Here is a 24,286-nt window from a genome sequence, read left to right as displayed (position 1 = left end):
AAATCAAATGCCTCATAGGCTCTTCAGAAAGGGCATACCACAAGGAAAAGGTGTGAAATGTAAAGTTGATAGGGATATTGTGTGTCTTTATCAACAGTGAAACTCAGACTGTGGTTAAAGAGTCACACATGAACTCCCAGAAGACTAGAATGGCAGCAGTATAAGATGCCAAATACATAACAAAACCGAGTCCAATAAACAGTTCGAGATGGAGGTGAAATGTCCTTCTTTGGGTAATATAATCATTGATGGCAGACCCAGAACTTAACCCAAAGTCCATGACTCTTCAGACAGGCATTATACTTAAAGGCAAGGTAGGCTGTCTTTAAGCCTACCTTGCCTTTAAACCCCCCTATGATTTTCAGTAGGGGGATTATTTAAAAGCTGGTATTATATTGGAATATATCCCAGTGTGGAACAAGAAGTAAAGGTTATGTGTTATGCAATTAGCTTGAGTGAATATTTGTTCATCTATCCTTTCAACAAAAAGGACTAAATCAAAATCACAGAGGTAAGAACTGGACCTCAGGTTTCTGCTGTGGATTCCAGTGCCCTTTCCTGGTCTGCAAGCTGGCAACTGACTGCATGGTCTGTTACCACCTACTGTGGTGGCAGCCATTTGGAGGGTATGGCAGGAAGTAGAGAGGAAAGCAATTAAGTATCATTTTAATCAGACTACTATTGAAACATTAGAAGATTTGTATTTAAAAAAATTATGACTTTATAGAAGATATTTAATAGCCATGTCCAGAACTACAGATGTGGATAAATAATATGATAAAAGGGTACTAAAATCTATTTAAAACATATCATAAACTAATTATTGCTATATGATTGGTAAGGGGGTTAAATGTTATAACGGGAGGTGATATTTTGATTTTACCAATAAAGATTATTAAACGCTATGTAAACATACCAGTTTCCCAACAAACACAGTTGATTTGATTTAAAGACCTGCTCTTGCACAAGTAGTCCAATCAGTGGTGATGGAGATGAGTATGTGTACTTTAATGAACAATATATACTAGCAATAGGAAGACATTAATTTTGTTTGTGAGGTTGTACTCTAAATTTTCAAAAATACTTTAAATAATAGTAGCTCCTAATGATATTGTGGTAGAATCAGCTCTGTTTTATGTTTTTGATCTAAACATAAACTGGTGTAATATCTGGAAATCATTGTAGCAATATCTATTGACTTTTAAAACACTTTTATTTTCTTAATTAAATAATTTACCTTCTGATAGTGTAGTATCAGAAGGTTATAGTGTTAAAGAAAAACAGAAGTGAATTGAAAGCCCAATTATGGACAAACAGCTAAATTAAGTCAATAAGACTGAAACAATTTTAAAACATTATTTAAAAAATGTATCTAATTATTTAAGTATCATGCATATTAATAACAGGTTAATTTTTAAAATTAGACAAATGCATGTATTTATACAGATACATAGAGGCATACTTAACAAAATATATATTGGAATACATATTATTATGTGTACAGTTTGTAAAACATACACAATCACATGGAATATGTACCTCTGGAAGAGAATATACCAAAATTATTATAGTGATTACCTCTGTGTTCTGAAATAAATGACAAAAGATGTTATTTTTATGCAGTAAAACAGAGTTCTTCTTCTAATATACATAATGTTAAAAAGCAAATAAACTTGGAAAATATGCTAAAAGGTTAATAACTTCATTAGTGAGGAAAACACTGCTACACTTATGGAGTAGGGCTGGGGGGAATGCAAAGGACATTAATAGTCATTTAAAGAATAAATACAAAGGGCTAATAAACATTGAAATACAGGTAAGAAAATCTCACTAGCAATCAAGGGGATTCATATTAAAATAAGAAAATATTTTTTCTATTGTAAAGTTGGAAAATATAATCCTTAATACGTGGCTCATATCCTCATAAAAATGCAATTTGATGCAGTTCTTTTGGAAAGTGACCTAATTTTGTACCTAACAAATAACAAGTATATAACCTTTGACCCAGTATTTTTTTAATTATAAGAATACATAAATGCTCATAGTATAATAACAAAAAATTATGTTGAATATGATGCTAATTTTGTTTACAGAATACATACATGAACACAGAAGAACAAGTAACATTTTTTTTGATTTTTTAATTTTGTCTATGAAAATAATGTTTGTGTAAACTAAGAATTTTTAAATGCAAAATGAAAGAAAATGTGAGCAGAGAAAACATCTCTATATTTATTTTGACATGAACTATTTTGGAGCCCTTCAAAAGTAACAGACTATTTAAATCTGGGGGAGCAGTTAAAGACAGTGTTGTTATTACAATCATAGAGTGAGCTAGCTCTGGTCAATGAGCTGTACCACTGCTACAGACATGACATTGAAGGAGGGTGAACTCTGGTTGGAGGATACATGAAGACACAATCTGACTGTATAGCACAGTGTTTAAGTGCATCTGGGGGCCCAAATATACAGGTTCTAATGTTGATTTCAAAATTTAATATTTGCTCCTCAGTGTCTTTATCTTCATCTGATATAGAGATAAGGGAAAATACTGAAATTGTATACCTTTTTATAATTAAATTAGATTGATATACAAAGATCTTTGAAGAGTACTTGACCCATTAAAAAACACCAAGAGAGAGAATCTAAACCCTGTCTACCATTTTACCTTCTACTCAAAGGTCTACAAAAATTAATTATAGCTTGATCATAACCATAAGATTTAGGACAAAACTTATCTCCTGTTCGGTGCCCATAAGGCTTACACACTTTTCAGAGCTTTGGAATTTGATCTGGGACTAAAGAGATAGTTAATGTACTTGAATTAATTTAGCGGTCTTCAGTTTTTTCCACAGATGCTAATTTTCTTATCTATTTGAGGCAGGAGGGGAAAGAAATCACTGAACTTGGGAAAGATTAGAGCTTTGCAAGTTACTCCAAGTGTTCTGTGGGTCACCCTTTGGCTTCATGGCAGCAGGAGTTAAAGTGACCTACCAGTAATTGATTTAGTTCCGCAGCAGTTGGAAAGTCCCAATATTTCTTAGCTCTTTCACTTAGCTTACACATCCTTTATAAAAGTCCAATCTTTTTTTGACTATTGAAAGTTTGTAGTGTTGATGATTATCCTTTTTGATAAATAATTATTGAGGGTTTGATGCACTGTGCTTGGATTGAAAGCATCATTTCTTCCTCTCCTTTTTTAATTAGATATTGTGCATTGATTTCTATAGGGAAGGCATCTGTGTCATAACAAATACTTTGGGTAAGGAATCTACTGTTTGATATTTCAGTTCTTACAGAATTAAACTGTTCATTTGAATTCTTCAAGCTTTTCCACACAAAATGGGATATGATGAGCAGACATGCATTCCAGGCTCCAAAGTGTGTAGCCTACTGGGGGAGACTGAGTACACTACTTTTTTGCATTGTAAGATTGTATTTTATTATTTTAAAATATATAGTCATATAAGAGAAGATTGAAATTTAGCTGCAGAATCAGAAAACTCCTCATAAAGGTGGCATTTAAAATTTTTGAAATGTTTTAATTTATCAGGTAAAGAGAATGGAAGCATTTTAAATTAAGGGACCAGGCTGAGCCCAAGGGCAGAAATAGTCATTGGAGGACAGAATATGACAAGCAGAGAGAAATATGGGGAAGGGGAGGAAAGCACATTACTTGGGACCAGACTCTGAAGGGCCCTGAGTGCCTATGGAAATACTGGTTTTGTCACATTGGCACTGAAGGAGCCTGAGGAGTGACGTGATCAGAGTTATTTAGCAAAGATAAACTGATGGTGAGGGACCTCGAAAGGGGAGGGGAGAAAGTCAGAGACAGTGTTGGATTTTATTTTTTTTAAACCTCCCTCAGGTAAATTTTGGGTTAAGCATAGAAGGATTGATTTGTTTAGAACCAGGTGCATGTTCTTTCTTGGAGCCTCAGCTGCCGCTATAAAAACAACCTTACTTTAATAAATGACTACCCAGACATAGCCAAACTTACCCAACCCTCTTCTAACTTCTTTTTTCTCATAATTCAATGGAATTAAGGTCTTCATGAGGGAACCCACAAAAATATTTATCTTCATTCCATGGCTTCATGAAACCTAAGCATTACCCTACTCTCTACACCTACCCCAACCACTGAATGCAGACAAAGATCCAGAAGTGCAAAATGCTCCCAGTTTTTATTTTCTAGGGTTCTATAGGGACAATATTGGTCTTTACTTGACCTTAGAGAAAAATACTTTAGAACTTATGATAAAGGGTTGAATTCTTCAACATATGAAGAGCTTTTCCACAAGTAACTTTTAAGAAGACTATTCAACAAAATGTTAACAGTATTATTTCAGGAAAGCCTATGTGTTATCCCCTGATTTTGGGAGATTCCTGCTGCCAGCAGACTTCATTTATGGCAGTGGTATCTTCTTCCAGGAGGAGGTGCTGACCCCAAATTCTAAGGCCATGAAACTTTGATAAATCTGGGGGAGATGGCTAAGAATAGAAAGTTACCAGCTGCAAATAGAGTTGTTCTGACTTCTGAGGGCTTGGGAAACCCACTTAAATTCTCCGAGTTAATTTATCTGCGAAATGGGGATAATAGTACTTACCTACATCACTAGGTTGTTATGAAAATTAATACACATTACTAAACCTTTGAGATCCAAGGATAAGCATTGTTTTGTGGCAAGTGCAGTAAATAACTTTCAGCTTAAGTAAATATATGGTATTTATATCAGGTATTCAAGCTAACTCTGAAATTAAATGTTATCAGATATACTTTAATTAGCTCTTTTACAAAAATGTTTGTGCTAAATTCAAATTTAAATGCACTATTAAATATTTTGTTGTTGTTGTGAGAATATCTTGAAGCAATAGACAGACATTTTCTCCCAAACATTGTACCTCTTCCTTTGTCATTTCAGCATTTTAGTATTTGTGCAATGAACTCGACTGCTTCAATTATACAGTTCAGAGATGAGCAGATTAAGGTACAAATATTCAGGTAAAATAAGAAGAATGCAAATAATCCTCTCAACCACTTACGTGAATTCAGGACAGAGACTCTTATCTTTGTAGTGCTCTTTAGAAATCATTTAGTTCTGCCCCTCATTTCGCAAATGAGGAACCTGAGTCCAGAGTGGTTAAGTAACCTGCCCCAAGGGCACAGAGCTGGCTAACGACAGAGCTGGGAACAGAGCCGTGTCTTCTAGTTACTCCTGTTACCCCAGTCCAGAGCTCTTTTCCCTCGACTGCCCAAAGCAGCCAAGACAGATATCTTATATCTAAGATGTGACAGTCTTAAATTTTGTCCAGAATCGTAGTAGTTATGTTAGGCAGAGACCATAGTCAGACTAGATCGAACTGAAAGCTGAGGTAACAGATAGATGAAATTTGACTGTTAGCCCACCAAATTCTGATGGAAATCTTCTGATTTTGTAAAGATGAGATTTCTTTACATTACGATCGAATGTCACCAGTTGTTGAGACTGTGAACCCTAGACTTAGGAGTTCAAACAGTTACAATATCCCACCAGTGTAAAAACGAATCCAGTAATGACTTTCTGGGAAGTTGTGCTACCTAGTGGTAGTTACTCTGGAGCACAGATTCCCAAACCTGACTCCTACAGAACTGCCTCCCAGGCTATGTAAAATACAGACATAGGGGCCACATTCCTGGAGCATCTGCTCTGGGAGGTTTGGGGGCAGGTCCTGAAATCTGTTTTGAAAAGCGCCTGGGGTCACCCAAGGTGGTGAACCACTGGAATATAGCACAGGTCTAAGGAATCCACCACCTGCTTTCTACTATTGACCCTAAAGTGGGCAGTGGTGTAGAATTTAAATACATGGTACAAATAATTATACTGCACTTTGTAAGTATTTTTTTGTTGTTTGCCTTGTTAGTCAGTGATCATTTGGTTAATTACAGGTAGTAAGAGGTCATCCTCCCAATATTTCAATGAGAAAGTAAATGTGTTTGATATAAATTTGTCCTGTTTTTGGACACTTTAGATCAAGTGAAATTCTTTTTACAAAATAAAAAGGAAACATCCTTACTAGGAACTCAGAGGCTTTAAAATAAATATCACCGCAAAGATCCCATCATACTTTATGTGCATGTTTTGTATTGATATGAAAGAAGTAGAGAGAAGGCAATGCAAGGTCATAAATATATTGGGGGACTTTATTACTAGTGTTTATACACCAGTCTATTCTGGATTTTACTTTCCTTGTAATCTTCTTCTAATTTTTAGAAGGAATCTAAATATTCACTTGTAAGTATCTTGGCCAGTTTTAACTTTGAGGCAGCACAAAGGGAATTGACTTCCCAGTTGGGGCTGGGGAATGATGTTAAGATGTAAATCTAACCGAATTACATAGAATATTCTCTCACCAGTAATGAGAGTATTTTAGTGACTCACACAACAACCATCAGGGTGCATTTCATCCTTACTGAGTCCACAGTAACCAAGGCTATGTTCTTATGTATTTATATAAATCTATTTTTAAGGCAAATGCTAATTTGTCTCTCCAACTTTAAGATTAAGTCTTTCTATTAATAATTTGTTACTTATTTATAGGAAAGGATGTTATCTTTGGACATTGATAAAAAATAAATGTAATAGAGGAAATAAATATTGAAATAGATGAACTATTTATTATATCGATTCATGTCTCCAGAGATTATGATAAAAAGAAATAGTTTTCATTAAGGGCTTTAAAAAAAAGTGGGCACACTTCCCAGAATTTCTATTTCCTGCCCATAATATGGATGTTTGTTTGTTTTTACAAGTTAACGGGACCACGCTTTGAAAATCAAGTGGCTAATGTTAACATAGTTTTGTATGAAACCACTGGTATTTCTTTGGGGAGAATGAGTTGGAACTTTTCAGGCAGTGGATTTTAATTTTTATATTGAGGAAATATAACCATGGATTTGAGTATTTTCCATTTATTTCTATCTTTGTGTAATCATTTTTGAAACTCCACATCTAGGTTAAAAAAAACAACAAAAAGGCAACAACCCCCTTCCAAAAGCTTTCCTTGAGTTTTACTTTTCAGTTGCAAAGTGTAAAATAACTTGCTGAAATACCTTCTGTAAGTCATGGTGGTGGTATGCTTTGTGGTTTGTTTGGGGAGATTTGGTGTTGTTTTTAGGAGAGGGTGTCCTTTCTTGTGAAAGAGACAAGGGAAAGTTTTACCTGTCTGTCTCTCCTGCTTTTTTTTTCCTCTCTTTCTTTCTTTTTCTTTAAAGATTGGTGATAAGGAATTCTAACTACTTAATGAGATGGGAGAGGCCTCACTCCATTGGAGTGGAGGAGTCCAGGTGGAAGTTGATGGATTGGACAGGTAAAGAGAAGAGTACCGCCCCCTCATGCCTATAGTTGGGTATATATTAAGGAACCTAAAATTATGTACAGAGAGAGAAGGAGAGAGAGGGACTTGAGTTCTGTTATCTTCCTAGTAGATTCCTATTGTAAGGGTCTCAGAGGGGGTGGGGGGGTTGGCAAAATCCTGGAGCCAGAAGAACGGACAGCGGCACTGATCAATCTTACAGCTAACATGTTGTACCTGGAAAATAATGCCCAGACTCAATTTAGTGAGGTAAGGATTTTTAGCTCTTCATTTAGAGATGCTTTTTCATTTTTATTTAAAAAAATAAAAGCTTATGTATTTGTGGTTCTCAGTTACCCAGCATAATGTTTTTTGTAAATTGTGTATAGGAATCTCCTTTTCTTGGTTAATATTTTCTGTGGTGACTGTAAGATTTTTATTCTTTAGTAGAACATGAAAAAGTAGGAAAAACGGGAAAAGAAAACTTTCCGGTGGCATTATACATTTGAAAAACTTAATATTCAGGAGTTTATAAAAATCACTTTTTGTAAGAATAAACTGAGAGAGCAGATCACATTCTGCTAGATACATTGAAATGACTCCTCTGTGGGGTATTCATATACCAGTAAGACTTAGTAGTTGAAGGTGTCTCAACTCAGATAAGTTCTCGGTTCTATCTTCAGACTTTATCCTAAAAGCAAATAAAGATTACTTCAACGTAATCAGACAAGAATTTTAAAGTCATCTTTGTTTTGAGTTTTATCAATCCGGAGACCCACCTAAACCCCCGAGGAGACTTCAATCATGTCTCTATTGTCTGGTGATTGACTTAGACATTTGCTGTGTTCTTTTGGAGCAATATGATATTAAATATTTATACATGCAGACCTATAAATGTGTATTATTACATAGAGCATTTCATTTAAGGAATTAATGATCTGCCTCTCTGATCTCTCCTCGGCGTTTGTCTCAGGGATTTAAATCACTGGGCAAAGGGATAAGAAAAAAACTCCTGAAGGGACCATAAGGCTTTGAGGAAGTTTCCTAAGGTTGAGGGAGGTCTAGCAACAATATTAGTTTACATTCCTCAGAATAGGGCAGCTGTGTTGACACTAATCACATTGGGGGGGGGGTGCTGTGTGAAGAGAGCCAGTTCAGTGTTTCCGATGAAAATGCTTGCAGGTGAATGCTTGGAAAAGTAGGCTAGAGTGCTGAAACTGAGCTCCCGAACATTCAAACAAAGTGCATGGTGCTCTGGTGTGGACGGCAAAGGGAAGAATCCAGCGAAGGCAGCCGAGCAGGGCTGGTGCTGTCATATTGACCACACTATTGTCTAGACACCCGAACTGTGTAAATACAGCAGGGGAAACATCAAGCTTTCTAATGAAGGAAAAGGAAGTGCCTATTTTCCTTTAAAACATTCAGCAGGCTTGCCTGTCTTCAGTGGAGAAACTTGAGTTTCTTGTTTTACTTTAATATTGAAAGTTAGCTTAAACTGTTACCAAAATAGTTTAAAAAAATAGAGGTAACTTTTTAAAGTATCTAGTTTCTATTTGATCCAAGGTGGTCCAATTTTAATTGTTAAATAAAAGATCTATCAGTCATATCATATCTGACTTTGTGTTTGTTCATGAGCTATTTTACGACCAGTATGTATAAGCAGGCTGGGATTTGACTCTGTGTGTCTGAGTATAATGGGGTAGAAGCAAATGTTGGTTTAGTGATATTTGTAAGAAAAGAATAAAGTTGATGTAAAGTGGAAAGAAATTATTTTTTCTTGTGGAAGGAAGAAAAAACCCGTGCATAAATGCTGCGGTTAGAGGTTATCTGTGGGGACCATTGCCTTTAATGGAGGCATGGTGAGAGTATGACATCCTTATGATGAAAGAAAATACTTGTACATGAGTTGGTGTTTTTAAAACTTTAAAGAAATGTGTGGTCAGGTGCTCAAAAGGTAGCAGTTGTCTGTTTTCTGTTGGAATGTTGCTAATGTACATAGAAAACAGCTACAAAGAAAATGTGTCTGGATTTCTCTCCCTGCCTCTTTTTGTGTATTATCACTGTGAATGTCATATCCTTCTGCCAGTCCATGTACTAGGCATTGTCTTCATGGCTTGATTTGCATTCTAGTCTCATGAACAGCTTTCTTTTTCTGCATAGGGTTGTGTTTAACTTCTGTAAAAACGCAGTTCCACATCTGAGTTTATGAAGTGCCCGGGAGTATGTGGCTCTGGGAATCCTGAAACTTAACTCAAAGTTGTAACATTTTGGGACTCACCTTAAAGCAATGTTTATCAGTAATTGTCAATACAGAAACAGCAATCTGCTATTATCACAGAAGAACTGTGAAAAATTGGGCCCATGAAGAATAAAACGGCATGCACTAAGTGTAGAGGACATGGATGTAGTGATGGGTGTCTGGAAACAGGTTGGTATAACTAAAAAAATAATAATAATAAGCCTCCTGGATAATGGAGCCACCTGCAATTGGAAAGACAAATGATGACGTTACCTTGCTGAAATAAAAACAGAGCTATAGCAGAAAAAAAAAGAATAAAGAAAACATATAATGCCCTATGAGAGTCAATATTATTTTAAAACTATAACCCATTCTCAAACTTCAAGTACTTTTTAAATTTATTTGCTAGGAACTTCTTTGGGTTGATAACTCAAAAATAATATAAGAACACCATATACCATTTTCCATAAATTTCCAGTTCCTTCCCCTCAAGCAGAACTGGCTTTTGGGAAGCGGTTGATGAACAGGAAGGGAAGAGAGCATGGGCAGGATGTAACAGGAAGGCTTCGGGTTCCACCCTTGGGTTACAATGGAGAGGCCTCGAGCCATCACCGCACCATTGTGCCAGGCTTGGAATGACACAGCCTCTGGGACTGGTCTTAGACTTTGAGAGAAAGGCTCAAAGGAAAGGAAATTCTTGACAGATTAAGTTTTAGCTAAACTTTCTGCCAGTAAACTGGTGTGTGTGTGTGTGTGTGTGTGTGTGTGTGTGTGTGTGTGTGTGTGTGTGTGTGGAGAAGGGCTGGAGCACAGGGAGAGAGAGAGAGAGTAAGAGACTGAGAGAGACAGAGATTCAAACTCCTCATTAGAAGGCCATTTTTATTTTTTAAATATTCCTATCTGGGGTCCCAGGTGATGGGGGAATGGTATTTTGAGGGATGGGTGACAGTATTCTAAAACTAAACAGGACTTCACAGTTTGTATATTGAAATACCTCTCTTTACAAAAGGAGGTTAATAATTTTTCTTTCTGTAGTTGAGGGAGGTATAGGTTTAGACATGTGTCCCATTTACCTAATCTTCTTCTCTTTACTAACAAGGAAAGAGAGATCTCTAAAAATGACTGTTGTGAAAGTAGATGCTCCAAAAAACTCTATATAAAGAACAGATGCACAAATCTAGAGAGCAAAAAGAAAATGCTGAGGCAAGAATACAAGCTCCCAACATCCAGGTCATTGCCATAATTGTCCTCAGGGCCCGCATGGTCAAAGGAAATAGTCTTTCTTGTCAGTACTAATTCCAAGGGCTGCATCCTATTTTCCACATGGGAGTCATTTTTCTCTGACTAGTTAATAAATGCATTATCTTAAGTTTGTCCGTGCTGTGCCCCTGAGATGTTTAACACCTTAAATATAAGCACAGTCAGTAAGGAGCAGAGGCTGCAGGTTTAATTCAGGTGTCAACCAGGCTGTTTATCACTCTGTGTCTCCATCTTAGATTGCACTTCTTGTTTTACAATCAGTTGCCCTCAAGCCCAGAGGGGACTGGGAGAAAGAGATCTTAGATCACAGATCGTAGCTCATACCTTCCTTCACTACTATTGCAGAAATGAGTGGTGGTAATAAATCACTTATCCTTTCCCTAGATAAGGAAAAAGCATGTTTGGTTTGGTTTGTTTTTTAGAAGAGCAGTGACCCTCAACAGGGGTGTGGAGAGTACAGTAGAAAGCATGAATGAACGCCTGGGTTAGCCAGAGCAACCAAAAATATCCTGGGTGTTCCTTCATCATATCATACATTTTCTGAAGCAAAGCTGTTAAAGTTTTCTTAGATAATGAGACTATGTACAATTTAGATTCTATGTTTTTCCTATTAAGAGAGTATACATCTGAGGTCACGGAATCTATGTGACCTTCAAGAAAGGATGTGGGTGGAACTATTGAGAAATATATGACTACAAGTACACCCCAGCTTCCGTGAGCTGGTATGATTCCTTTGGAAGGACCTGAGCTGATGGGATGGAGGGAGGCAGGTAAAACGTCCTTCCGGCACAGCATAGTTGTGAAGTGAAACTTTTTTCCCTTGTTGAGTACATGTTTAACTTCTAATTGTTTTATGTCAATAAATAAGGAAGAGCCAGTACAGATGCTTAAAAGACATCTCAGTGAAAAAATAAGTGGGCTCTTTCCATAAAAGTCTTACTCTTGTGAAAATAAAAATTCTCCAAGCCCAATGAACTCAATTTTCTTTCAAATGTGTGATGAACAAAAAAGTCATAACGCTGATATATCATCGTTGTTCAGTGTCGATTTAGCGGACTGGGTTGCCTATGAAGGATATCTAGTAGGGAGTGAATTTTGGTTTTGGAAGAGACTGTATTGAAATATTGGGGTAAAACAGGCACAAGAAAATAGTAAGCAGTGGCTTATTCGTGTACTACTTTTCTACGCATTTTATACTTTCCACTTCTACCTTTCAGTTAAGTTGTAATATTCATGACTAACAGTATGGAGGAGAAGGAACAGGTTAGAAGGAGTGGGTTACCCTTTTTTAAATAAATGTTTACTGAGTGTCAGTTACATATAGAATGGTATATGGCTATAAAAATGGGTAAGAAACAAATCCTGCACCAAAAAGTTAACAGTCTATAAGGGGAATGACAATATACATACATAACAGAGAATATATTTTCAGTGTCATATGAGAAGTGTGAGCAAAACAGTGTAAAGGTCACAGAAAGAGCGTACCATGAAGCAGGAAGATGGAGGAAGTCAACATGTGTATGCAGGATGCAGCTGTACTTGGAAGGACAGGTGGAGCTTTCTGAGTCTTAGAAGAGGGAAGGAGGATTTCAGATGAAGAAACAAGCCTCAGCAGAAGAGCAGAGGTGGAGTGAATGCTGGTGTACTCAGAAATCTCAAAAAGTGCAGATAGAATTGAAAGCATGAAAGAAGTGGGAAATAAAGTTGGAAATGTAAGATGGAATGGCTCACAGGGGGCCATAACACATTTAATACAGAGGCAGTGATAAGTCCTAGAAAGATTTCGGACCGAGGAGTGGTATAATGGGATCTGTATGCTGCATTTGGGAGCAAAAATGGCTTTGCTTAAGGCTGCCTACAAGTATAAAACCCTTTTCTCTGCATGGCACATCAGCTGCCTGTTTTGCAAGAATATCCTTTGCTTCTTCGGGACTCTCATATGACTTGTGTATTCTCTGCCTCCAGCTCTCTTTAATGGCTGTGGCCCCTGCCATAGATAAGTTGGGAACTGTTAGTTTTGGTTTGTCCTTATGTAATTATGTCCTATTCAAATATAATTATTAATAGCACCACTTGCACTTTCAAATTTATTCCAGTTAGAAGACAAAGTATATGGTCATCCTATAAACAAAGACCTTACTCTCTAGTTTATTATTTCCCAACCCCTGACTCCAAAATGATAAAGTTTACAAACTTATACTACTGTAAACCAGATAGAGTGATTTTGATATCCAAGCCCCAAACTATTTAGATTCCTTCCCCCACAAAAAGAAGCATTTCCTTACAACCCTGCATTTACAAAGCTAATTGAGTATAGTCACTGTGGTCGGCAACACGAGGGAAGCAGAAATTACTAAGTTGCAGTCACTGGTTTCTAAGAATTCACAATCTGAGAGTGCACATAAAGCATTCATAAATGACCCCAGTATAAAATGGAATGTAGTAAGAGACACCAAAAGGTCTCAAAGACTGGGAAATGGCTTCAAACTGTTCATGACGAAGGCCATATCTCACATAGTTTGAGGGTCAGAATTTAGCCTAGAGTGGAAAGGAGGAAGGTCATTCTGTGTAAAGGGTAGAAAAAAAAAATACAAGGAGAACAACACAGGACCAGATAAAAGGGCATGATATATTGACTTGGAAAGAAAATGTTGATTTAAACACTGATCTGTATCCATTACGCAGGTCAAAATGGAAAGATTTTGTAGAAATAGCAACAAAAGATGGTACGGGCTTTTATCTCACTAGAAGCTAGAACACCGCCCATTTCAAAAGCATGGGGAGTATTCAGTATTCGAGATTCAAAACTTTGTGTGCTTCAGGCATGGTAAGTGGCATTATGTAGGGAGGGAGAAAATAACCCAAAGGATTGTTGGTGACAGGTGAAGTAAGGGTTTCCCGTTCTCATTCCTTAGACAGATAAGGTGCCTTACACATTTAGGGATTCAGTAATCACGTTTTAAAGTCAATCAAAGCTGAGAACAAAGTCCACACTGATTCTTCATGTTAATTAGGATCAACTTTATTGAGTGTTTATCTTAGAATCAGGATAAGAAAACCTTGTTCTCTGGACACTTGCTTTAAATGCAAATAGTGATCCTGGAGCTAAATGAGAGATAATACACCAAGTATGACATTTGTCCAAGAATGAGAATTCCCAATTCTAATTAGAAATCGATAGAGGTGAAGCAAATGTGGATGTCCCATTTAAGAAACAAAAAAACCCCTAAAATGAAACAGCAACAACAATAACAAAAAACCCAACAATATAAATTAAGATCTTGGCATTTCAAACAAAAATCTTTGCCATAAACTTTCATATTGCATTTTGTTTAAGGACGCACATTTGCATTTAAAATTTGAATAGAAATATTGGACAAAAACATGTGTTTACTCATATTAATATACTCTCCTTCCACAACCACCTTCATTACTTCTATTCCAGCCAGGAAGAAAACGTAGGCAATTAAAAAAAAGATAATAGTGGGGTAGGCAAAGGTAGCTTCATAGGGGAGGCAACTCAGTGACTTGATTTAAAGGCCTTAGGAGTAGGTGGGAAGAAGAACTGGCCTCTAGGATAAATAAAGGGATGTTGAAGCTTGTAGCTCATTTCTTTCTCTTCCTTTCCCACTGAATCCTCCACATGTGTAGACTGTCTTTGGAAAATTATCCAGTGGTAGCCTGTGATTGCCCTGCATTTAACTGTGTGAAAACACTAGGGGAAATAATGAATTTCCACAAACTGCCACCTTGCTATACAAATCTCCTTTGCAGAAATAAGTTAAATGAAGTGTCTGTCAAGTCTTTTAAAAAACAGTACTTTACACTTCCCCACATTTGGTTTTCCTATTTGGACTGATAATATAACACATCTACACTATTTAAAAAATTTTTCCTTTCCATCTTTTGCAACACTGACCAAAAGGAAAGTTTCTTATTTCATGTTTGACAACGACTAACTTTATAAACACTAACTTTCTTTTCCAAGGACAAGGGACAATAGTACTGTCATGTAGGTTTAAGCTAAGATAGCATCACAGGATAACGTTTGCCTGCCAAGTTAAAATCCAGTAACTGATGTTAAGCAGAAAGGCCGCATGGGTTCTAGGTGAGGGAATAACTGGCAAGAATGAAACTTGTGTGGAATATTAGTGGATGTGTATAGAGTGTAAACTGATATCTCATGCAAAAGTTGTGATCCAAAGTGCATGTTGTCTGTGTTTCTTAATGGGAAAAAAATTCTTATGAAAGCTGAAAGAGGGAACTTTGAGTCAAACTATATGGTGTGTTGCCAGAGGCGGAAATTTATGAAACACTCTCGTCAGCTCTTCTGGAAACACTACAAAAGAAATGGTTCTACTTTCTTATTGGTGCTAAAGCCACTAATAGGTGCAGTTTAACATAATACCCCTATGAGAATTACCACCCCCAAAGTGAGCTTGCCTTGGAAAGAGCTCTGTACATTTTCTTTTTCCTTTTAAGCTTGCACAAAACACCCAAAGGGGCCATTTCCAATCCAGGCAGTGATCTTTCTCAAGTTTATTCTTTCTCAGATCACAGAGACAATGAGGAATATGCCCTGTTTACTCAAATCAGTCTGGATTAGTGTCACTCTATTGATGGAGTCAGAATTAAAAGGAAAACCATTACCCTCTCAAAGGGCAACATCAGATGTTTTGGGAATGGCTTGATTACTTTTAAATAGAGCATGCAAGACTCTGTCACCAGACTGAGTTTGGGGACTCTACAAGACAGACACAGAGAAATGGTTACAGTGGGTGGAGTAGAACGCTCTTTGTAAGCCTTGGGCCTGGGAAATTATTTCAATACACAACCACAACCAGCTTGAAAGGCTAAAAATCTGAACTGTGAGAGTTTAGAGAAGATACTTTTTTCTGACTTCTTTCTGCTGTGCAACACCACCACCCTATTATTTACCTCCAGGACAAATCCTTTATAATTTTTTAAGGCTTTGCTGGGGGACACTTCATCATTCAAAATTTCTCAGAATTCCCAGCTCCCCAGCCCCATTCAGAATAACCCCTTCTCCTTCTGAACTCCTGTGCTTCTCTGCTCCTCTCTCCTTACTCTCCATGTGGACCAGGTACCTTCTTCCCCATCTTGGAGGGCAGAGGGTACATGGTATGCCAGAAGGGATATCTTCACATAACAATGTGGCATATTTATGTACACTTACAGAAATAGCTCTTTGTAACTGATCTGTGCAAAAAGTCATGCAATCACACACATTGTACAAATCCTGTCTCCGCTTGTATGTTATGAATCATATGGTTTTCCTTGACATCTTGCTAGTCTTTTGTGTGTGTGTATAATGAGCCCAGAGAGGTATTTATTTCAATCATATTTCAAGTGGCAAGAACATTTTCAAAAGCCAGGGCAGTTTCCTAAGGAATGACATGTACTCTAACAGAGGTAAACAGTGTAAAGTGTGTGCTGCTTTCACTTAATTGATTACTCATGAAGACAGAGAGTGCTTTTGATTAAAAAAAAAAAACCCTGAACAAATCAGATTTTTATCTGGCTTTGCAGTTCCTTTTTGAAAGTGTTTGCTTGCTTCCACACTGTTCCCTAGATTTACTTTGTCCCCTGCATGTCTCTCCATCATCAGCAGAGATGAAGGCGGTTTGAAATGGATGAGTAAGCTTGATGATATGCAAACACATTCCCCTTTTTGCTTTCTATGGTTACTACTAAAGGATGTTTGAGAAATCTTTGTCATTATGCTCTTACAAATGGTGTCCCAGTTTTTTTCTGTTCAAATAAGACACTAATAAGCTGTTGTAATTATTAAACTGATTGACTGATTGTTACTTTTCTAATGGGGTAAACAGAATTAAATGAATAGAGAAATATCCTTCAAAGTATTCTTCTGCACAGCTGGAGACTTCATCTTTATTTTGCTGTTACAAGTGACAGCTTAAAGGGAATAGCCGAATGTTTCATAACTCACCATGTCTAATTACAAAGCATAGTAAACAACTAAAATCTTTAATTATCTCAAATATAATGAAAAATGTATCAATCAAAGAAGAACTTGACAAGCAAAAGAGAATTAGGACTTTTGAAATAGTGTTCCTCATTTGAATATGTATGGAATGGTGTGACTGAGAAAAATACTCCTTGTTTCATTAGTTTTCCATTTTCCAACCTCTGAGTGTCTGCTTTCCAGTCTGGAAAATAAAGTCACGAATTCAGACCACTTGTAAGAAATGATCTTTAGGTTTTATAAACTACAATCTTAGTTCCTCAAAACATACATTTGTAAGCCCCTAATTATGGCATTATTCTAAAATGCATTCTGGGTAACTGGGCAGAAAATCATGGAATTTAAAGACAGAGGGACCAATTTTGTGGCCCATCTATCAGAAGTTAATGTCTTACTCTCAGCTTTTTTTCTGGGTGATTTCTTCTCTAAGCAATGCGTCTTTGACCACAAGCACTGTTGGTAGGAAGTAAATAATTACGTGAACAAAAAGATTTGGATTCTTCTTGCTGACCTAGATGCATTAGGAACAAAATCTAGACCACCAGGTAAAAAAAATACCACAGTGGCACAAAAATGTGAATGCATTTGTTTTAAGGAAGTAGAAGCTCATTAATAAAGTTCCCAGCTAGGTGTGCACAATTGAGGATTAGTCACTGCCTTGTGAGTGACAGGACTGGCTATTCTGCTACTAGTTCCCCGCAAAAGCTGAAGCTGAAAGCACCATTCCCACCTACCAAAACAAAGCACAACACAAGGTAAAGGTCACGGAGATTATTGGCAGATGCACTATAACCTTCACCTGGCAGTACTTTATTTATAAAGGGGTAAATCTAGTTGGGAGACAGACTTCAGCCTAAAAGTCAATATCTAGTTGTGTTAGAAGAAAAGGGATACTTTCTGCAAGTGGTTTTTATTTTGACAGGTTTTGGCTTATTCTTTTAATGCATATCTCCTGAGCACCTACCACATCTCAGATACTTCCAGATACGAGACTCAGCACTAACCATGCTGGATAAATTCATCTTCCTAAATTTATGTTCTAGCAGAGAAATCCAGCATTAAAAATTATTAGTACAATTGTAATTGTAATTATTTGACACAAAGGGAAAGTTAAAGTGTTATGACAGTATTAAATAAAGAACACCTGTCTGGTTAAAGGGGGCTTTCCCTGAGAGATGCCGGTGAAGCAAAAAGTTACAAAAGGAGTGGGACAAACGTACATGTGCAAAGGCTGGAGGACTGAACCAGCTTTTCACTTTTGAAAAACTGAAGAAACGGCTTTTTGGTCTTCCTTTAGTGAGCAGAAGAAAGTTTCAAGTAGCCATGTTACAGACTTGAGGCCTTTATTTTGAGAGAATAGGAACCACTCAAGCTACTGCCGCGTGGGAATGACGTGATCAGCTCCGCAGTGAACTCCAGGTGGTAGTAGCTCCAAGGAGCTTGGACTCACTCTTTGTAATTACTCACATTCCAGGAGCCGTTAAAGCTTGATATCCTGTCTTTAATAAATAGAAAGTATTTTGGGGTATAAAAAAGGAATGCTTGCAGTGAGTACAACTTTTAGAGAAAAAAAAAATCCAGGCAGAAATTTGAGTGACTCTGATCCACTTAAGAAAGCGGGTTCTACAACCAGATTTACAGGTTTCAGGTTTGGGCTCTGTCACTTACTACTCTGAGCTAGTTACCTAATCTAGTGGAGCTTCAGTTTCCTCATCTATAAAATATGTATAAAACATGGGATAATAAAGCCACCGTGCTCATGAGGATTAAGAGAGTAAATACATGCAAACACTCGAACACCGTGAAGAAGTTACTACTGACTCGGAGTGTTCACAATAGAAGTGATAGTAAGACCAAACACTCTTTTGAGTATTAGAAGATGAAATATGGATGTTCAGTATGTTTCATATTTTTAAATAATTTTGGGGAAGGGACAGGTCTTTATTGACAGTGTTCCAGCTTTGGGGAGGCTCAGCGCACTTAGGCTCAGGGCCCTCCTTCCCCGCCGCGCTTCCCTTGTTCCCTAAAAGGCTATAAGCCAATTTTTAAATGATCTCAATAGTCACAGTTATTTCATTGAAATTGAGATCTTAAGTTTCAGATCATGGTGAGCAAAGCTATTCCCTGCAATAAAATGTGGGGGGGGGGGGGAGGCAGGGGAATGGTGAGGGGAAAATGGAGACAGCTGTACTTGAACAACAGAAAAAAAAGAGAAAGAAAGAGAATTTAAAAAAATAAAAATAATGCTCATCACGTTTAATCACCCCATTGTTTTCATTCATAATTTCTGGTATAAAAATTCTTTTTAAATATTTTAGAGTCACTTTAAAAACCAACAAGGCATTACTGATGAGCTTCTAAAGTCACCATGATATGCTTTCTGTATAAGTGGTTTAAGCTTCACTGCAAATTTTTATTACTGTATCCTTTCTTCACTTAATGTTATTATGTTTGCTAAGTAAATTGTCAAAACCAGGGATTGTTATAGATTGAAAATGTCCTCAAACATGTTTTTGTTCCAGCTTTAATAAGTCCTGGTTCACTCTAAAGAAACTGAAACTCTATTTTTTTCTACTATCTGGATCAAGAATTACTGAATATTGAAAGTATATCTTTCCCTTTTCTGCTAAGGCCAGTGCTTCCTTGGTATGTAAAGTGATGTAGATTGATTTCAGAATTGAGATGCTCCTGATTATAATTTTTTCATTTGTCATTATTACTAGAAGGGAGTACTTACTGAAATCGTAGAATTTTAAGTTTATTTTTCCTTAATTTAGCTCTATACAGAGTAATTTAGCTATATTTGGGTCAAGTTCTAATTTCAATACATCTAGCACTTCTTGGCTTTCAAATACAATGTCTACCATTTGTTGACACTGTGGCCACCTCATCAGCTAGTTTTATATTTATTTGTCTCTGCTGTCGGACTGGTGTTAGTTGGGGCTTTTAGAAAACTCTCCTAGGTTATGGAAACTTGTTCTCAAAGGAATCTTGACTGTCAGAACACAATCCATTCTGGTAAACGATCTGCATACTGTCTTTCTAGGGTTGTGTGTGTTGATTGCTTTACTCTTACACATTGTTTATTACAAGGTATGAGCGCATTTTACCTCCAAAGGTTTACTCTTTAGGATCATTTGAACTACAAAAGATGTGAAATATTTTGCCTCTGACGAAATCTGGCTTTGAGAAAATTGTGATGATAAATACATTCTTAAGATGGAAAGAAGGTACTTTAACTTGACATTATAACACAAATGTCTTCTTGACCTTGAATGGAGCACTTTAAGTCAATTGTATTTAATTCTAGCATAAAACAAACTGTAATTGTTTGAGGTGAGGCAGGTGGTAGAAGACTGAAAAATGACAAGTATTTCTCCCTGAGGCAGTGCTTGTTGAGAAGTCACTGTCCTGCTGATATTTGTGGATGAAAATGTAGTGATGTCGGCTAGAGTATAAGGGAATGAATGCCTTGTAAAGCCAGGGTCATGAAGAAAACTTTTTTTCCTGTCCCAGAAGGGGCTTTAGAATGTTCACAAAAGCTTGTCCATGAAACCAAAGGTAAAAGGTTATACCAGCTGAGGAAGCTGTATATGCTGCCTGAAACATTTCCAATTTCTAGGTTTGGTTAGGCAATTTGTATAAAGAAAAAAGTTATTTTCTTTAAAGTAATCTCATGGCATGTTAAAATAGCTCTGCAGATGAGCATTTTCATTTCTAGAAGAACATTGGAATGGACTCAGTCTTATATTTGATTATCAGAATCACTCTCCCTAAAGGTAACTAAGATCCGTGTTGTTCCAGTACCTTGTCCTGGGGTAGGCAACGCATTAGGGACAGTTTGGGACTTAGAGCCCTGCATCACCAGAGTCCGAAGTCCAGAGTCCTTTTACATTGGTAGAATTTGTTCAAGAATGTAAGGAGTGCTGAAAAATGGTGAATTTCCTAACCTCATAACAGTCATTCAGTGCTTATAAATATAATTTCTTCCAAATGAAATGTGGGCAAATAATTATTTCCTGTGACAAGGGAACATTCTAATTGAGGTAAATGAATTATGTTATATATTCTAACAGTAACCTCTCCCATCCCTGATTTCTCTCTCATTCCCATTTCCCTCTTACCATATATCGTTGGCTGTTATTGCCATGTGGCCGTAGAGTACTTATTATAGATAGTGAGGTCTAGGAAAGAGGTTTTCAGAAACACAAATTATATCTGTGTTTCCATTGGAGGTAAGCCCTTGTTTCCATTGTACTGATCAGATGACTCAACTGGAATACTTTTCTGATGTTAAATCCCTTTAGAGGAAGGTAAGTGCATTAAATAAGTATAAATCCAGATATTCAATAATGAGTTTTATTTATAGAAATATCTACTGAAACATTATTTCTGAGCTGATGAGAAGAAAATTCAGGCCTGTGCTACATTCAGAATTTAAGATCATTAAACAGTGTAATCCAGGAAAGAAAAATACAATGAAACCGAAGTGATTGCATTTATAGGATACTTTTAAAGCATTGACCAGTCAGAAAAATATTTTGATCTTTTATATTGTTATTTTAATTCTAAGCATCCAAATTGAATTTTAGTGAAGAAATAAATTAGAGTCTGTAGAGGCTATGAGAATGCAAAATGGCTTATGAGAGGGGGAATAAAAACACAAAAAGAACACAGTCTTCCTATATGGGGCAATGGTAGTTATTTTTTTTTCTTAATGATGAAAAGAAGCAGTTTGAGATTCAGCCCTGGGGTCTCCCTACACTTACCACACCAGGTTCACGTTTCAGAGCACCTCGGGCTCTTCTGTAATTATCCAGAGTATGCTGAGTGTCTGGGACCAAAGTTGTGTCATCCTTTCAGTGGTCAGATCAGCTAGTCTGTAATGAACCTGAATATAATTTCAGCTACAAGTGTTGGTAATTTTCTGGGGCCATGGCAGTGAGTCTTCTATGTGAAAGTTGTTTTATAAGAAATGAGGCATCTGTTTGAATTCAAATGAAGTTGATTATTTTACTTTATCAGGCTTACAGTAGCTATCAGACAAATTGTGGTCATTTCCATCTTTTATATTTTGTGGAAAGAAGACTGTTGCCTCTTATAGATGTGATAGGAGAAATAGGAAACATTTTTCATTCATTCATTCATTCATTCATTGTCTCCAGAGTAGGTTAAGGTTATTCAGAGATCAAGGTACCTAGTGGTTAGAAAGGGACAGTCTACTTCCTATTTCATTTCAAATATTCTAGTAGCTTTTGTCATATGAGAAGCACATGGGACACAGGGGACCCCCCACAGAACTCTCCCAAGGGCAGATTCTATGACTGATATGAAAATGTCACGTTCTAACTTCTGAGCCTCTTTTGTCATTGTAAATAGACATTAAGTTAGCATCCCAGCTTAATGCAAATTTCTCCCCTCTGTTTATGGAATTCCTGACAGTAAAGAAGGGGCAGGATTACTGTTCCCTTCACTCCACCAGTTTCACTGTGGTGAAAAATGAAGGACAAATATTACGCACATTACCTTGGCAAGTTTAAGACATTGGTTTTTAAGTAAGCTGTGAAAAGTACCCAAGTGGATTTCCAATAATACATTTTTTTTTATTTCAGTGTTTTCAGCTAATTAATTCAAAATTCATAGTTTTGATTTTATGCTTTTAAATTTATTTTTAATATTATTGAGCATACTCCATGGGTTATGTTTATTTAAAGTGAAATCTGAGAAAAATTTAAATTGAAATGTATCTTTTCATTTTTACCTTGGATAGTAAGCAGCTTTGCCCACGCCTGAGTAATCTAGCTTTAAGTTATAAATTGAGGCATTTGCTTTGAAAGCAAATCCTATTGTGGTCAAGTAAAATATCTCACCTGGAAATATATGTAATTAAAAATAATGTCATTCACCCCTGACTGGTATTGCTCAGTGGATTGAATACTGGCCTGTGAACTGAAAGGTTACAGGTTTGATTCCTGGTTAGTTGCATGCCAGGTCCCCAGCTGGGGGTATGTGGGAGGCAACAAATGGATGTTTCCCTCTTTCTCCCTTCCTTTCCTTCTCTCTAACAATAAATAAATATTTTTTAAAAAAACATGGCACTCAAAATCATGTTTCATGACTTTTGGGATATAGTTTCTGCTACTTTGTGGCCACCCAATATGTTCAGTCCAGGGGTCTCCTTTGTGTCTCTAAGATAAATGGAGTTTCCACTTCTCTTAAGAGAAGCACTGAGTGTTTGCTCATTGGCTTTTAAAGCTGGGTCCCAAAACTTGACTCTTTACACATATTGAAAAGAAAATTCAAAGGGCCATGTTTCTTTAGTCTCATCCAAGCCCACAATTAGCTTAAGTTCCATTCTGGCTGGCCAGAAGGAGGGGGAAGGGGGTGGCCCAGCGGGCATTTTACTGCCTGTGAGAAAGTGCTCCTCCAAGTTTCTTTGTCCTTTTGGTCAGGCATGGCTGCCTCCCTAATTGTACTGCTGGAGGGAAGCACGTGCCTCTGGGAGCATTATCTGATTCCCACAGGACCTTCGGAAGTGCTTTGTATATTGACCCTTAACTTGAACACGAATATCTTTCAATCCCCTTCTTGGGTTCTTGCCACATGCTTGGAAACCTAACAGCTTTAATTTAGCCAGGGGTGTGGATGCATTTGTATAGGCCTCAGGTTTTTTTTTTCCCTCTAGTTGTCTTACCTACATTTTTGCTGTACTTGCCAATTGGGGAAGCTGGAGGTAGAGGAGAAGAGATGCAGAAGTCAGAGGGGAGAGAAGGCGAGACGAACAGCTGCTCTTGTCAGCATGGGGATAAGTGTAAAGAGATTAATAGTTATTTGAAGAGCAAATGGGGATGTGGCATCCAGCAGTGGAATGCGAATGTATAAATGTAATGGAACGAGCAAGCGGCCGTTAGCATTTAGACAGATGCTCGCTGGACTGAATGGAATGGCAGAGTTCATCTCTTCCCCCCACGTGACGTGAAATACACAAGGTTTAGTGAAATACTTTTATTAAACGTTAGGTTTAATTCACTTTTTCAAGTGTCTATTCCTTTGTGAGCTTTTTCTTCTCCATTGTTTTACATAGTCTGAGTCTCAGACCTATACAGGGTGGGGCAAAAGGAGGTTTACAATTGTGAGTATGTGATACGCAGAGTTTATTCTTGTATTATTGCTTATTAATTATTAAATTTTCTAATGAACAACTGTAAACCTACTGTCTCCTACCCTCTATATCAGCTGAAGGGCCAGACAACTCATTTATTTCCTTGATAAAATAGGTACCACACACAGTACCACAGAGCTGCCTTCTTCTCCTTCTTGCTTTTCCTTTGGCCTCCCTTCATTAACTGGGAGGAAGAATGAGATTTCCCTGTGTCTATACAATAGGCCCCCTTCTGGAAATGTGTCCGGTTTGACTCAGTTCAGGAATGACTTGAACTGATCAGGCT

General features: G+C 37.1%; 1 protein-coding gene across 2 annotated transcripts in view; it reads left to right on the top strand.

Annotated features, from left to right (window-relative positions):
* Positions 1-24,286, top strand: part of TP63 (tumor protein p63) — a 222,155-nt gene that overhangs the window by 122,455 nt on the left and 75,414 nt on the right. The window contains exon 1 of one of the 2 annotated variants that reach the window (XM_037131776.2): positions 7,411-7,602. The exons of the other annotated variant lie outside the window; for it this stretch is intronic. Within the exon in view, the coding sequence (XP_036987671.1) occupies positions 7,411-7,602 (192 nt within the window). Of the gene's footprint in view, positions 1-7,410; positions 7,603-24,286 lie in introns of those variants that run through there. 2 annotated transcript variants of the gene reach the window in all.

The sequence above is a fragment of the Artibeus jamaicensis genome, unplaced genomic scaffold (assembly GCF_021234435.1).
Source record: "Artibeus jamaicensis isolate MK-2021 breed Jamaican fruit bat unplaced genomic scaffold, CSHL_Jam_final scaffold_474, whole genome shotgun sequence".
Taxonomy (NCBI): Eukaryota; Metazoa; Chordata; class Mammalia; order Chiroptera; family Phyllostomidae; genus Artibeus; species Artibeus jamaicensis.
Note: the sequence above shows the minus strand (reverse complement) of the source record. Positions and strands in the feature narration are given on the sequence as shown.